The sequence below is a fragment of the Macaca thibetana genome, chromosome 13 (genome assembly GCF_024542745.1).
Source record: "Macaca thibetana thibetana isolate TM-01 chromosome 13, ASM2454274v1, whole genome shotgun sequence".
NCBI classification, from domain to species: domain Eukaryota; kingdom Metazoa; phylum Chordata; class Mammalia; order Primates; family Cercopithecidae; genus Macaca; species Macaca thibetana.
Genome location: NC_065590.1, coordinates 53,188,709 through 53,204,692, shown reverse-complemented (window position 1 = coordinate 53,204,692; position 15,984 = coordinate 53,188,709). Strand labels below are relative to the sequence as shown.

At 42.1% G+C, this 15,984-nt stretch overlaps 3 protein-coding genes across 8 annotated transcripts in view; 2 read left to right on the top strand and 1 right to left on the bottom strand.

Annotated features, from left to right (window-relative positions):
• The window catches only part of ACYP2 (acylphosphatase 2), a 914,175-nt gene that overhangs the window by 353,165 nt on the left and 545,026 nt on the right, over window positions 1-15,984 (top strand). The window lies entirely within an intron of this gene.
• The window catches only part of ASB3 (ankyrin repeat and SOCS box containing 3), a 188,975-nt gene that overhangs the window by 88,386 nt on the left and 84,605 nt on the right, over window positions 1-15,984 (bottom strand). For 4 of the 6 annotated variants that reach the window (XM_050753754.1, XM_050753756.1, XM_050753757.1 and 1 more), the window contains exon 2: window positions 13,322-13,530. The exons of 1 other annotated variant lie outside the window; for it this stretch is intronic. In XM_050753754.1, the coding sequence (XP_050609711.1) occupies window positions 13,322-13,530 (209 nt within the window). Of the gene's footprint in view, window positions 1-13,305; window positions 13,531-15,984 lie in introns of those variants that run through there. One more of the 6 variants, XM_050753759.1, reaches the window with a different exon arrangement.
• The window catches only part of CHAC2 (ChaC glutathione specific gamma-glutamylcyclotransferase 2), a 709,760-nt gene that overhangs the window by 686,702 nt on the left and 7,074 nt on the right, over window positions 1-15,984 (top strand). The window contains exon 2 of the mRNA XM_050753770.1: window positions 15,684-15,924. Within this exon, the coding sequence (XP_050609727.1) occupies window positions 15,790-15,924 (135 nt within the window). The 5' untranslated portion in view covers window positions 15,684-15,789. The remainder of the gene's footprint in view (window positions 1-15,683; window positions 15,925-15,984) is intronic.

The following is a 15,984-nucleotide window of genomic DNA, read 5'->3' as shown; positions in this document are numbered from 1 at the left end:
CTTGATAAAGTAACTCAAGTTGATAAGGCTAAGGTAGTGACGCAGGATTTTTTGCTCCTTAGTTCAGCTAAAATCCAGGTTCTTATGTCACCACCAGGAAAAATCAGGCATGTGGACACACTGAAAGGTGAGGAGAGTGGAATTTATTAAAAGAAAGCTCTCAGCTAACAAAGGGGGTCCTGCCAACAGGTTCCCATTCCACAGATTGAATACCAGACCACCACACATGAGCTGAAGAGACCAGGCTCCTCCCCTCACATAACACGAGAATTCCCGGTGGCTTCACCCCATTCTTCCAGTGCACAGGCAGCCCCTTATTCTGAGCCACTCCACATTGATTTATTTCCCTTCTGTGCATGTATTAAGGGACGGAATTTTTCACCCCCATGGGCATGTTTAGGCAAGCTCCCGGTGCACAATGACCTAGGCAGCATTTGGCTGTCTCCTCTATCAGTAGGGCAGGTAAGAGTAACAAAGAATTTAGAAAAATGAACAAGACAAGCATTGAAGCATACCTAGACTTACTATATACTAAACCATGTCTTAAAGTTAGAAAAAGTAAAGTAATGTGCTCCTGGTACAAATGCAGAAAGGAAGGTACCCATCAGGGAAAGGAATCAACAGATGCAATAGGAGACTAAGAAAGATGATCGCTAAAAGGTAGGAGACGTAGACCAGTGTTATATTACAGAGGCCAAGGAACTTTCTCTTATAAAGAAGAGATGTTCTCCTCTACTTACAAAGGAAAAAAAGAGATAAAGTTTAATCCTGGCCATTTAAATAATATGCCTTACAGCAGAAAGAGTGAACTTTAATGTATGCAACATAAAAAAAAAAAAATCAACCAAGAGGTAAAAGGAAGGGGGATCCTAGAATAGAATGCAGACTGTGACAAAAGAATCTAATTGGAATACAAATATATGTCATAACCACATCGAGAGATAGAGAAAAAAGATGCTGGTCTATATAAGTTTGATAAATGATGCTATGACTGAAAACTGTCAGACTAAAGACAAAAAGAACTGCACATAAACACTATAGTCTAGTTGGTAAAGCTGTTTCTAGGAGTAGAGATTAACAATTCTGAAACCATTCTACATGAATACGAAGAACAAACAAATAAATAAACAGATGGCAGATCTGCGAGCCAGGTTTCTTACTGTTGGAGAGGAACATTACAGTTAAGGAAAGAGGGAAGGCTAGAATGAACCATGTGGTTCTGGATTAGAGTCCAGACATCAGTATGAATTCATGTTTAGCTTAAAATCAATGACAGTTCAGTAGCAACAAGCACACTCAGTCCTCGGATCTTGCTCCCCGCCCCCCCCCCTTTTTTTTTGAGATGGAGTTTCACTCTTGTTGCCCAGGATGGAGTGCGGTGGTGTGATCTTGGCTCACTGCAACCTCCACCTCCCGGATTCAAGCGATTCTGCTGCCTCAGCCCCCCGAGTAGCTGGAATTACAGGCGTGCCACCGCAGCCGGGTAATTTTTTGTATTTTTTTCGTAGAGACATGTTTTTGCCATGTTGGCCAGGCTGGTCTCAAACTCCTGGCCTCAGGTGATCCGCCCAACTCGGCCTCCCAAAGTGCTGGGATTACTGACGTGAGCCACCGTGCCTGACCTCAGATCTTGGTTTTCAATACCATTCTCCCATAAAAGAAACCAGAGCTCTTATGAAAATGACTGATCCCAGGGCTGAGGTGGGAAACATACAAAGAGTCTGGAGCATACCACAGGTCCAAAAAGTAAAAAGTGCTCAAAAAACAAACAATGGGGACATGCAAAAGAGACACAGGAGCCACTCTGAAAGGGCATCCTATGACCAAAACAATATGAGCAACAAAATAAATTACTTTGTATTGGATTGTAACCTAAAGTACAGGTATGAAATAAGTAACAATGAGTCCATGCAGATATAAATGACAAAATATATAAATTAATGGGAGAGAAGAGATAAATCTCCGATATAGAAGACTTCCAAATAATTTCTGTAAAGACTCCTCCATCAAGGAAGTAGAGTTTAATTCCCACTTCTTGAATGCAAGCCACCTTTAGTGACTTGCATACACACTCATCTTAGGAAAAGGAAATAAAATCTCCTGTGTGATTATGAAATAAAGAAAATAGGCCGGGCGCAGTGGCTCAAGCCTGTAATCCCAGCACTTTGGGAGGCCGAGACGGGCGGATCACGAGGTCAGGAGATCGAGACCATCCTGGCTAACACGGTGAAACCCCGTCTCTACTAAAAAAAAAATACAAAAAACTAGCCGGGCGAGGTGGTGGGCGCTTGTAGTCCCAGCTACTCGGGAGGCTGAGGCAGGAGAATGGCATGAACCCGGGAGGCGGAGCTTGCAGTGAGCTGAGATCCATCCAGCCACTGCACTCCAGCCTGGGCGACAGAGCCAGACTCCGTCTCAAAAAAAAAAAAAAAAGAAAAGAAAAGGCACTTCTCACACAGGTGAGAAATACTGAAGTCAATTTACTACTAATTTGAGATCCTGAAATACTTTACCTATAGAAAAAAAAGTAGTAAGCTAACTTTTAAATCACTGGACCAGGAAGGTAACATTTGAAGTTGGATTTAGGCTGCAATTTTGACTCTGCCAGAAATAATATGGATTACACTTTGGGCCAATTACTTAAATCTCTCTGAGGCTCAAGTTCCGTAACAGTGAAACAAAGATAAATTAGCTGGACCAACTCTCAATGGGGTTCAATACAATTAGGTATATAGTCTAAATTTTTGTAAAATACAAATGCAGATAGATATGCAATTTAAGTACTGTCAAAGTTGTTACAAATTTAGTAAAGTCTCCAAAGTACCATTTTAAGAAAGTTTTCAGCACCCACTATAAATTAGTTTTGAAAGTTCCAAAGATAAACTGCTTTCCTTAAACTGATACATGAGCTTTAGCAAAGGGATCTTATCTACCTTGTACTGGACCATCAATCACCACCTTCTCACTCTCTTCCTTTCTCTACAGGGGGGTTTCCTGAAAAAGAAATGGCTCATCCTACTCACTGTTTTTAATGCTTTAATCTCTCTTTACCCTAAAAGGAAGGCAAAGTGATTTCTCCTTCTCATCTACTTGCTGAAACTTTAAATGGTATGGGTATTAAACACATTCTTAATGGACAAATACAATGAGCACTTCAGGTCTTTCACAACTTGTGAGTTCTTTCCTGGGACTACTTGGAGAAGTAGAGCCACCACAGCTGAACCAACGCCAGCCACTGACGCCTGTGTAGCAATGACAAGAGTTGGCCCAAACACTGCCAATGAAACCACACCCTATGTTTGCTGACACAAAGTGTCTTTTTACTTATGAATAATAAACTTGCCTATTACTTCTTACAAAAGTGGTAGTGATGGGTGGTAGACCGTTATTTTTGTTTTCTGCAGACTCTAACAGGGAAAGTAAAAACACAAGGTTTTCAGTAGAGGAGATAGGTTAAGTATTAAGATCAGAATCTTTCTTAACAGCTGAGCCAGAACTTGATGACAAATTTACTACGTGCCAATCACAAGTGTAATAAATGTCAAGATTATATCGCCATGCCATTTACACAATTTATATCATCTTACTATATTTTACTTAGGAATTATAAGGTTAGATATAAAATGATTTCCACAATACAAGGAATTTTATTATGTGCAAACTTCTCAGAAAACCCTCAGGAGAGACTTCATAATGCACACAAAATGCATGAAAGAAGTCAGTGAAGAGGAAGAGGTTGCAAGGCATTACAAAGAAAGTAGACACCATAAGAAAAGTGAAGAGAAAATACCCGAAACACATATAACACCGAAGGATTAATATCCAGAATACATAAAGAGCTCTTTACAGATAAGGTAAGGCCTAATGCAGTGGCTCATGCCTGTAATCCCAGCACTCTGGGAGGCCAAGAAAGGAGTATCACTTGAGGCCAGGAGTTCGAGACCAACCTGGACAACATAGCAAGACCTCCCATCTGTATGAAATATAAAAAATAAAAAATTAGCCTGATGTGATGGCATGTGTCTGTGGTCCCATTTATCCCAGAGACTGAGATGGGAAGATCACTTAAGCCCAAGAGTTGGAGGCTGCAGTGGGCCATGATCACACCACTGCACTCCAGCTTGGACAACAGAGTAAGACCCCATCTCTTTAAAAAAAATTTTTTTAATTAAAAAAATAAATAAGGTAAGTCTAGAACTTCCAAAGGGAAATCTTGCCTGTCTAATGACATCATTCTAATAGCAGAATCCAGCAATCTCTGAAGAGACCTATCATTCAGATTTACATTTACTTGAGTTACTATATTCCCTTTCTTTGCTTAAGCTAGTTTGAACTAGGTTTCTTTCGCTCACTACTGAAAGAATCCTGATTAACGTAGCATACAATTTAGCAGGATCTATCAATATTTTAACTTGGCATGGTGATGGTTAATTTTACATGTTAACTTGACTGGGTTAAGGGATGCCTAGATGGCTGCTAAAACATTTCTGGGTATATCCGTGAAGATGTTTCAGGAAGGCATTACCATCTGAATCAGTAGACTGAATAAACAAGACCCGCCCTCACCAATGTGGGCAGGCATCATCTAATCCTTGAAGGACCTAAAAAAAAAAAAAAAAAAGGCAGGCAACCCCCTTTGGGTCCCCTCCCGTTGTATGGGAGCTCTGTTTTCACTCTATTAAATCTTGCAACTGCACACTCTCTGGTCCGTGTTTGTTCCGGTTTGAACTGAGCTTTTGCTTGCCGTCCACCACCGCTGATTGCTGTTGTCGCAGACCCGCCGTTGACTTCCACCCCTCCAATCCGGCAGGGCATCCACTGCACTTCTGATCCAGCGAGGCGGCGCCCACTGCCACTCCCAATTGAGCTGCAGGCTCGCCATTGTTCCTGCACGGGCTAAGTGCCTGGGGTTCGTCCTAATCGAGCTGAATAGAGCTATAACACTCACCACGTGGCCCAAGATTCCATTCCTTGGAATCCATAAGGCCAAGAACCCCAGGTCAGAGAACAAGAGGCTTGCCGCCATCTTGGAAGCAGCCCACCACCATCTTGGGAACTCTAAGAACAAGTCCCCCCAGGTAACATTTTGGCGACCACAAAGGGACCTCGAAAGCAGTGAGTAATACTGGACCACTTTCACCTGCTATTCTGTCCTATCCTTCCTTAGAATTGGAAGAAAATACCGGGCACCTGTCAGCTGGTTAAAAATGATTAGCGTGGCTGCCAGACTTAAGACTCAGGTGTGAGGCTATCTGGGAAAAGGGTTTCTAACAACCCCCAACCTTTCTGGGTTGGGAACGTTGGTCTGCCTGGAACCAGCTTCCACTTTCAATTTTCCTGGGGAAGCTGAGGACCGACTAGAGACAGAAAGCTGTTGTCCCGAATTCCCACAGCCAGAAGTTTCTACTCAACAGTTGCCCATGCATGCTCTCCTACCTTTCCTTCTGACCCATACCTCCTGGGTCCTGACCATGACTTTCTTGAAAGTATAGCCCAAAATTCTCCTTATCTCTGATTCTCCTTCCTCCAATCCTCCTTGCCTCCTAGGTACTAATGGTTCATACTTTCATTTCCTTTCCCAAGTATTAGAGCAAGTTGTATCTCCAAAGGGATATAAGGAAGCTCTATGCTGTGTCCTTAGGCATCTAGGCTATGAACCCAGGGAGTCTTGTCCCTGGTGTCCCTCCCAGTTTAGATATACAGCTCTTGACATGGGCAGTTATATGGGACCCATTCCCTACCACTGTTGCCAGGGCCCCAAGTTTATAAATGGCAGGAGGATTACTCTCCCATTGTGTAAGATGCTCTCCTCCCCCAATTTCTACCCAGCTTACCCCTCTGCAATACAATCTCCAACCCTTGGCTCCTTGGCCAGGGCCTTAGAACTAATGGCCCAGTACTTTAACAACTGGAACTGGGTCTACAACAACATAATAGGATGAAAGTGAACTGAGTAAGTCAAGGAGAGAAGAGATAGAGAAAGAAAAGAGAGAAAAGAGGGAGAGAGAGAAAAAGAGACATAGAAGTAGTAAAGAAAAAATTGTGCCCTATTCCTTTAAAAGTCAGGGTAAATTTAAAACCTATAATTGATAATTGAAGGTCTTCCCTGTGACCCTATAACACTCCAATACTACCTTGTTGTCAGTATAAACAAGGGCGTAGCCTGAAAACACTGAGACCACTGGCAACCTGTAGCCTTCCTATCAAAAATCCTTAACCCAGTAACCCACGGAAAAAGGCACATAGGATAAATAGGAGCCATCTCTCATATTACACATCCGAAAGGACTTAATCCGGGGCAACAAAAAGTTTAAGATCAATAATTAGGGCATATTCCTGCAAGCGAAAAGAAGGACAGAGGCCCTAGTGGGCAAAAACTGTATCTCAATCCTGACTCAAAAGGTTACCTACACCCTCTCTGAAAATAATTTGCGTAAGAACTGTTGTTTATGGGAATGCATCTTGATGGGGCAGCTGCGTTGTTATGAAATACTCAGGAACCCAGCCCAGCTCTAGAACTCACCCGATCACAGAGGCAATGTTGGGCACGCTGGTAAAGGACCGCTAGAATCCAGCAGCCTGGACCCCTTTCTTTGCGGTCAAGAAAGGCGGGAAAACAGGTGCAGGACTGCTACATCGGTGAGTGTAACTAATCCGACAAGCAGAGGTCCACGGGTGGTTACACACCCTGGAAAGGAATAAGCATTAGGACCACAGAGGACGCTCTAGGACTAATGCTCATTGGAAAATGACTAGGGGCGCTGGCATCTCTATGTTCTTTTTTCAGATGGGAGGTATTCCCTGCAAGGCAAAAATGCCCCTAAGATGTATTCTGGAGAATTCAGCCCAGTCAGAGTGTATGTACCTTTTTCTCTGTCAGACTTGAAGAAAATTAAAATAGACCTAGGTAAATTCTCAGATAACCCTGATGGCTATATTGATGTTTTACAAGGGTTAGGGCAATCCTTTGATCTGACATAGAAAGATATAATGTTACTGCTAGATCAGACACTAACCCCAAAAGAGAGAAGTGCCACCATAACTGCAGCCCGAGAGTTTGGCTATCTCTGGTGTCTCAGTCAGGTCAACAACAGGATGACAACAGAGGAAAGAGAAAAATTCCCCACAGGTCAGCAGGCAGTTCCCAGTGTAGACCCTCACTGGGACACAGAATCAGAATATGGAGATTGGTGCCGCAGACGTTTGCTAACTTGCATGCTAGAAGGCTAAGGAAAAGTAGGAAGAAGCCTATGAATTGTTCAATGATGTCCACTATAACACAGGGAAAGGAAGAAAGTCCTACTGCCTTTCTGAAGAGACTAAGGGAGGCACTGAGAAACATACCTCCCTGTCGCCTGACTCTATTGAAGGCCAACTAATCTTAAAGGATAAGTTTAATTACTCAGTCAACTGCAGACATTGGAAGAAAACTTCAAAAGTCTGCCTTAGGCCCGGAGCAAAACTTCGAAACCCTATTGAACTTGGCAACCTCAGTTTTTTATAACACAGATTAGGAGGAGTAGTCAGAACGGGATAAACGGGATAAGAAAAAGGCTACCGTTTTAGTCATGACCCTCAGGCAAGTGGACTTTGGAGTCTCTGGTACAGGGAAAGTCTGGGCAAATTGAATGCCTAATGGGGATTGCTTCCAGTGCGGTATACAAGGACACTTTAAAAGACTGTCCCAATAGGAATAAGCCGCTCCCTTTTGTCAAGGGAATCGCTGGAAGGCCCACTGCCCCAGGGGATGAAGGTCCTCTGAGTCAGAAGCCACTAACCAGATGATCCAGCAGCAGGACTGAGGGTGCCCAGGGCAAGCACCAGCCCATGCCATCACCCTCACATAGCCCCAGGTACGCTTGACCATTGAGGGCCAGGAGGTTAACTGTCCTGGACACTGGTGCGGCCTTCTCAGTCTTACTCTCCTGTCCCGGACAACTGTCCTCCAGATCTGTCACTATTCGAGGGGTCCTAGGACAGTCAGTCACTAGATACTTCTGCCAGCCACTAAGTTGTGACTGGCTAACTTTACTCTTTTCACATGCCTTTCTAATTATGCCTGAAAGCCCCACTTCTTTGTTAGGGAGAGACATCCTAGCAAAAACAGGTGCCATTATACACTAGAATTAGGAGGAGGAAAAAGGGTAAATATATATACAGACTCAAAGTATGCTTACCTAGTCCTCCACTCCCACGCAACAATACGGAGAGAAAGGGAATTCCTAACTTCCGAGAGAACACCTATCAAACATCAGGAAGCCATCAGGAGATTATTTTTGGCTGTACAAAAAAACGTAAAGAGGCGGCAGTCTTACACTGCTGGGGTCATCAGAAAGAAAAGAAAAGAGAAATAGAAGGGAACCGTGAAGCAGATATTGAAGCCAAAAGAGCCACAAGGCGGGACCCTCCATTAGAAATGCTTACAGGAGGACCCCTTGTATGGGGTAAACCCTTCAAGGAAACCAAGCCCCCATATTCAACAGAAGAAACAGAATCGGGAACCAAAAGAGGACACCGCTTCCTCCCCTCAGGATGGCTAGCCACTGAAGAAGGAAAAATACCTTTGCCTGCAGCTAACCAATGGAAATTACTTAAAACCTTTCACCAGACCTTTCACTTAGGCATTGATAGCACCCATCAGATGGCCAAATCATTATTTACTGGACCAGGCCTTTTCAAAACTATCAAGCAGATAGTCAGGGCCTGTGAAGTGTGCCAAAGAAATAATCCCCTGCACTTCAGGTCTACATTTCAATCCCTGTATCGTTAACCTCCTTGTTACGTTTGTCTCTTCCAGAATCAAAGCTGTAAAACTACAAATTGTTCTTCAAATGGAACCTCAGATGCAGTCCATGACTAAGATCTACTGTAGACCCCTGGACCGGCCTGCTAGCCCATGCTCCAATGTTGATGACATTGAAGGCACCCCTCCCGAGGAAATCTCAAATGCACAACCCCTACTATGCCCCAATTCAGCAGGAAGCAGTTAAGAGCAGTCGTCAGCCAACATCCCCAACACCACTTGGTTTTTCCTGTTGAGAGGGGGAACTGAGAGACAAGACTAGCTAGATTTCCTAGGTCAACTAAGAATTCCTAAGCCTAGTTGGGAAGGTGACCACATCCACCTTTAAACACGGGGCTTGTAACTCAGCTCACACCCAACCAATCAGGTAGTAAAGAGGCTCACTAAAATACAATTAGGCTAAAGCAGGAGGTAAAGAAATAGTCAAATCACATATCGCTTGAGAGCACAGGGGGAGGGACAATGATTGGGATATAAACTCAGGCATTTGAACAGGGAGCGGCAACCCCCTTTGGGTCCCCTCCTGTTGTATGGGAGCTCTGTTTTCACTCTATTAATCTTGCAACTGAAAGAAAAAAAAAAAAGGCAAGAGGGAGAATTCATTCTCTCTTGAGCTAGGACATGCATCTTCTCCTGCCCTTGGATATTAAAGATCCTGATCCTCAGGCCTTCGAACTCCAGGACTTACACCAGTGGCCTCCCATACCCCAGTTCTCAGTCCTTTGGCCTCAGACTAAGAGTTACACGATCACTTCCCCTGGTTCTCAGGCCTTCAGACTCAGGCTGAGTTACACCACCAGCTTCCCTGGTTCTCCATCTTACGGACAGCGTATCATGGGACTTCTCAGCTCCCATAATTACATTAGCCAATTCCCATAGTAAATCCCCTCTTGTCTATCTATATATATTTTATTGGTTCTATTTCTCCAGAAAACTCTAACTTATCAAACCAGTAAATGCACTTCTAAAACTCCATCCTACAGAAATGCTCAACCATGTGCACAAAGATATATACAAAAGGATGTTCACTGAATCACTAGTTATAACAGCAAAACTTTAGGAAACCAACAAAATGTCTATCAATAGGAGAATGGTTACATAAATTACACTACATTTCTACCATGAAATACTACACAAAAGTGTTTTCACTCAGAGAGCAGAAGAGTGACTTGGACTCTTGTATTTTAAAATGATCCCTCTAATATGTTGGGGATGGCCTGTCATGGGATGGAGAAGGAGCAACAGCAAGTACAGAAGATCTGTTAAGATGCTACTATAGCAACCCAGACAAGAGATGTGGCTCTGACAAATGTACTAATGGTAGTGAGAAGTGATCTGACTGGCCCCTGCTTTTGCTAGGATGTCTCTCCCTAACATACACGTACACAAATTTGCTGACTGACTAGATGAAAAATATGAGAAAAAGAAAGAAATGAATGGTGGCCCAGAGTTTCTGGCCTGAGCTGGAACAATGGAATATTTCTATCTAACAGATGAAAAAACTAAACCACCTAGAGTTTAAAAATCCTGTCCAAAGTCACACCAATAAAATGGTAGAATCACTAGAATCCAGGTCCATCTGACCACAACTCTTAATCACTATGCTACAATGATTTGTCTAAGGAACTTCAGCATCTGTTACTGTGCCCAGTATTAGTGCATATTTTCTTACTTAACATGAACTAACAAAAAATACTATAAGCTAGGTCATTTATTAGGCAAATAAAAGTATTTGTTAGCTATATGCTTAATAATTATAAGATTTTAAGGGACTTTTAGTCAGCAAATGATTTATTATTGAATGGCATTAATTGTCAGTGAAGATCATTACTGCCCTCCAGGATGACAAGCTTCATAAAATTTCAATACCCATTACACCCAACCTCCAATACAGGAAAGAAGACAAGCAAATTTGTTATCTGTGCTAATATGTTAAATAGAAAACTAAAATGAGATACATAAGAAATACAAAAATATGTATGCATATTAAACATCTATGTAATCTACACCACACTTGAATGCTCTTCTCCAATCTGAGTCAGAAGACCACGTATTGTACTCAGAATGGATTCCAAATCTAAATTGAACAGACAGTGAAGCAAAACTCTTCTAACCAGTTTAGGTATTTCCATTTTATTTGTGTAGGCCTACATACCTTCTTATTTTGGTGCACTAATTATCTTTTAGGAATCTGTGACAGTGCATTAATATTAGATAAACCTCAGGGAGGTAGGAAAATTATATAACAAAAGACAGCAGGTGTGGTGCATCACACCTGTAATCCCAGCACTTTGGGAAGCTGAGGCAGGAGGATCACTTGAGCCAAGAGTTTGAGACCAGCCTGGGCAACAAAGTGAGACAGTTAGCCAGGCATTGGTGGTGTGCACCTGTAGTCTCAGCTACTTGGGAGGCCGAGGCAGGAGAACTGCTTGAACTTGGGAGGTGGAGGTGGCAGTGAGCTGAGATCGCACCACCGCACTCCCACCTGGGCGACAGAGCAAGACTCCATCTCAGAAAAAAAGGAAATACAGTCGGCCTCTGTATCCATGGGTTTTGCACCTGCAGATTCGACCAACTGGGATGGAAGATAATAGCATCTGTGGGATGTGGAACCCCCAGATGCAAACGGCTGACTTTTCATATCTGCGTATAAGACATTTTTCTATCTTCAGGACAGACTGCAGAACTTGAGGAGCATCCATGAATTTTGGTGTCCGTGGACATTTTGGAATCAAATACCTATGGATACAGAGGGACAACTGTAGAGATGAATTTAACAGCCAGTTCAAATGCCTTTAGCCAAAAGCATGCCCAACTTTACTCAGCAGATAAAGGAAAAAAATCTGTAACATAAACTATGCTATTCCGATATGAAGAAGAGACGTAACAGTATATTGGAAATGAGCTTTTTGCCTAGAAAAGGATATTCAAACTCACGTCTTTGTTACTACAAATAGTCTGGGAACTCAAGCTTTATAGTTAACTTCAAACAGATTCTGAAAACATATCTTAAGCATTTGAAATTAGAGGAATAATATCTATTTTTCCAGTATCTTCAAAAACTTAACTATAATAGACACTAGACACTTGAACATGTGATTTTAAAAACAATCATGACAGATTTCCTGCAGTACGATTTAGGGAGTTTAGCCTTACCATCTCTTACCTGTTAAGACAAAAAAAAAAAAAAAAAAAAAAAAAAAAAAACCCACCTACCACTACTAAAAACAATGTAAAGATTATTTCCTTTCCTGTCCAGGAGGTAACAAATTAGTAGTTCTGATGAGCTATGGACCCAGAAGTCTGTATTTTAAGCACCTATACCTGGTGATGATAAGTATGAAGGGAAGAGGGTCTGAATTTCCATGATCAATGAAATGTAAATGGTTCTCTGAGTGTTACAATGCAGAGTATTATAGTCAACCTCAGTTTAACTGAATGCTATAAATTCATTCAATTAAATGTTAGAAGCATGGTATGAGAGAAAAAAAGGGCTTTAGAGTCAGAGAAATGGGTTCAAATCAAATTCCCTAGTTTATTATGTAACCTTTTACAAGTCAACTTCTCTGAGCCTTGGTCTTTTCACCAATGAGGAGAATACTGCCTCTAACACCACTTTTATAAATATTAAAGAAGACAAACTTGAGCATGTGGCACAATGACTATTACAAAGCAATGCTCAATCCACCATCTGTTTTCTTCCTACCCCCTCTCTACTAAATGTCAGAATCTCGCCTTTAGTCAGTCCTCTTCACTCAGTAGCATGCTGGTTAACGTTTAACAACTAGCTGTCCAGGAAGAAGAAAACCCAGTTTATAGCACTGGTTTGTAGCACTGGCTTATTTCTGTGCTGTAAATACTCCTACCATGATAGACCGCAAGCGTGAAGTCACTGAATGCAGAGATGTAAAGAGATGTGCAGTAGCACACCATTATTCTCTATCCCATTTGTTTTATTATCTCTACTATGTTTTCTTTTCTTCATGACACTTTTACCTTTTTAAATTATCTTGTTTGTTTAGATATTTGTCATCTGTTTTCCCTGATAAGGAAAAGCATCAGGAAGGCAGGCATCTTGTCTCATGCTAAGTAGTTGTAAAAATTCCCACAAGTATTAAAAAGTGTTTAAAAAGAAAAAGACTAATTCAATCAAAACACATCCTCAATTTCAGTATGATTGCTCTTTCTGTTTGGTAAAGGAAGAAAGAATAAACATGACCAGTAACTACCAAATGCTTAAATTCAAACAGCAGACTACTTCTCCCATGTCACCTAGCTCAGTCAATAAAAAGAGGCCAGACAGAGGCACTTGCATATAAAATGTCCAACTAGAATATCATACGAATTGAATCCAAGGCAAGTAATCTTACTATCCTTAATAAATAAATTCAGGCAGTTATTTTATGACTATAGAAAGGGAAACAAATACTGCTGTTAATAAGTTATGTATTATAATTTTTCTTATGTTTTATTAACCCAGCTTGTAAGCGAAGCCTCCATACCTTAAATTTACTTTACCTGCATTAATTAACATCTGCAAACATTCTACAGAGTTGTGATAAGCTGCTTCATGAATTGGCATCCATCCCCTGTTATCAGCAACATCGACACTTCGGCCCTTTTTGAGCAGTTTCCTTAAGACTTTAACATTGCCTTCCCTGGCAGCAAGTCCAACCGTAGAGCACGTGTCCGCATAAGCCTCTGTAAAATCCATTTGTTTGACCAGTCTACAAAACAAGGTAGAAGGATAATACTATAGTCAATAAAACAACACTTCACTCCTAGAGGTTAGCAGATCACGGTGGGCCTGTCTAGTATCTCTCACATGACTGCCAAAGAAGGGCCCACAATACAGAAAGTGACTACCACGCCACAGTCTCTGCTGGTGCCTAAACCAGGAAGTTTCTCCGTTTGGCAGATTAGAATTCCTTGGAATGTTCCTACTAAAAACATGAAGGGACTTTTAAGTGTTCTATCTTTCCTCCTCTGGAAATGTTTGAGCAGCAGGCTTCTGCTCCTGTTCATACCCCACCACAATGTACTCTTTGGTGCTCCATTGATGAGAGCACCTCTACTTAATCCCCAGTATACACTACATTATGCAGAGATGACCATTCCACTACCAGCAATGCTCAGTCTCAATATATAGCCCTCTATAGGAAACAACTAAACCCAAAAAGTCCAGAAAAGCAGTGAAAGATAGGTGTCATTCTAGTCTTCCTGCACCTGCTGGTCCTTTCCAGAAGAGGTTAAACACTCAGGTTCTCTATGCTTGACCAAATAGTCGTACTGACTGAGCATATTGAAACCAACATAGAACACCATAAAGAGACGAGCCCCACTTTCCTACATAGCCCAGAAAGTTCTTAACAGAGTTCTTGCCCGCATCATCATCTCCCTCCAATGCTCACTTCAAGTTCCCCTCTAGTCAGAGTCCAGTATAGCTCTCATGTGACTCTCTCGAAGACACAATTTCTTGTTAGTGACTCTATGAAGCAGTTTGGATATGGAATACATATTTGATTACATAACTATTGTTAATTTTCTTAGATGTGATAATGGCATTACAGTTATGAGGAGAATGTCCTTATTCTTTTTTTTTAGGGAACTTGTTCTAGGATGAATGTCCTTATTCTTATAAGATACATGTAGAGCATGTGGCAGTAAAACGTCGTAACACATGCAACTTACTTCAAATGTTTTCCATTTAAAAGTATAGAGTAAAAAGGAAGTAAAGCAACTGTGAAAAATGGTAATTATCGGATCTAGATGAAACGTATTGGTCATTACACTCTTTTTATCTAAGTTTTCTGTATATTCGAAATTTTTCAGAAAAGAAGGGTTAGCAAACATGTCAGGCAATTTGAAACTACAACTTAGAGAAAATAGGAAAAGACTTGTTTTTTGTTTGTTTGGTAGCTTCCTGCTGATTTCTTTATAAGAAAAGAAATAATACCCCTTGAATCTGAGTGTTTTAGCATTCAAAACCACAGTATAAAAATCTTCAAGAAAGAACAATCACTTGGTAAGGCTTCTGTTTTCACACACAGACACAGCCATGATAGTCCAAGCGAGTTTCCTAAACAATATTTTGCAGCAAGAGCTCTAACGAGCAGATCTTCAAAAAATTTTAGGATCCCTGACGCCTTGGAGAAACTCATGAAAGCTGTAGTTTCCCCTCAGAAAAGTGTACACCCCAAATTTTGTACACAAATTCGGCAGGTTCCCCAGCTCCTTTCCAAAGCCTTTACAGGGGCCCCAAGTTAAGAACATTTGCCTGCTCTTTTGTGAACAAGTCACTGATAATACTAAAGATGAATAAATTTGTGTAAAATTTAAATATATAAACAATTCCCATTGAAATGACACATACTCTTTCACAGGCGTAAACTTCTATTGTAAACTTCCCGCTTTTATTTGAAAGGCAAAAGACATTCTTTTGAGGACATAAAATCAAATATGGATTACATTCCTCCTGCTGCTGTTATATAGGCAAAAATCTAATTTCCAAAGCAGAGCAAAACGTGTTTCTAGGTGCTGCCTGCGGTGCTAGTACACCGCCTCCGTATCTCGACAGCACGAGCGACGACTCCTGCCCTTTTCTCCTTCCTCGCCCCCGTTAGAAATAAGTCCAGTTCCAATTTCAGAGCCAAATAGCTCCAAAAAGCATTGTGGGTGTTGTAGTTTTCTGCACACGCGCACTAAAGGTAGGTTAGGGTGATTTACAGAGGCTGCAAAAGAATCCGTTGCTTACTACACCGAAGGTTAATGCCTCTTGACTCCCTAATCAAGGAAATAAAATAAAGCTGACTGAGACTCACTCGGAAAACCTTTCTGGATCCAAACTCCCAGTGCGCTTTGCGCCCCAAGTGGCCATCGCGCCTGCGCCCCGCGCAGCCGGTTACTCGCTTACCGGAGGCTGCAGTCTCCCGCGGCGCGGCGACAACTAGGGTTCACCGTCGCCGTGGCAGAGGAGCCGCGAAAAGATGTGGGTTTTTGGTTACGGGTCCCTGATCTGGAAGGTGGATTTCCCCTATCAGGACAAGCTGGTCGGATACATCACAAACTACAGCAGGCGCTTCTGGCAGGGCAGCACGGACCACCGCGGGGTCCCCGGCAAGGTGAGGCGCCGGCCAGCTCCCCACACTTACTGCCCCCGGACCCCCGCTCCCCAACTCCAC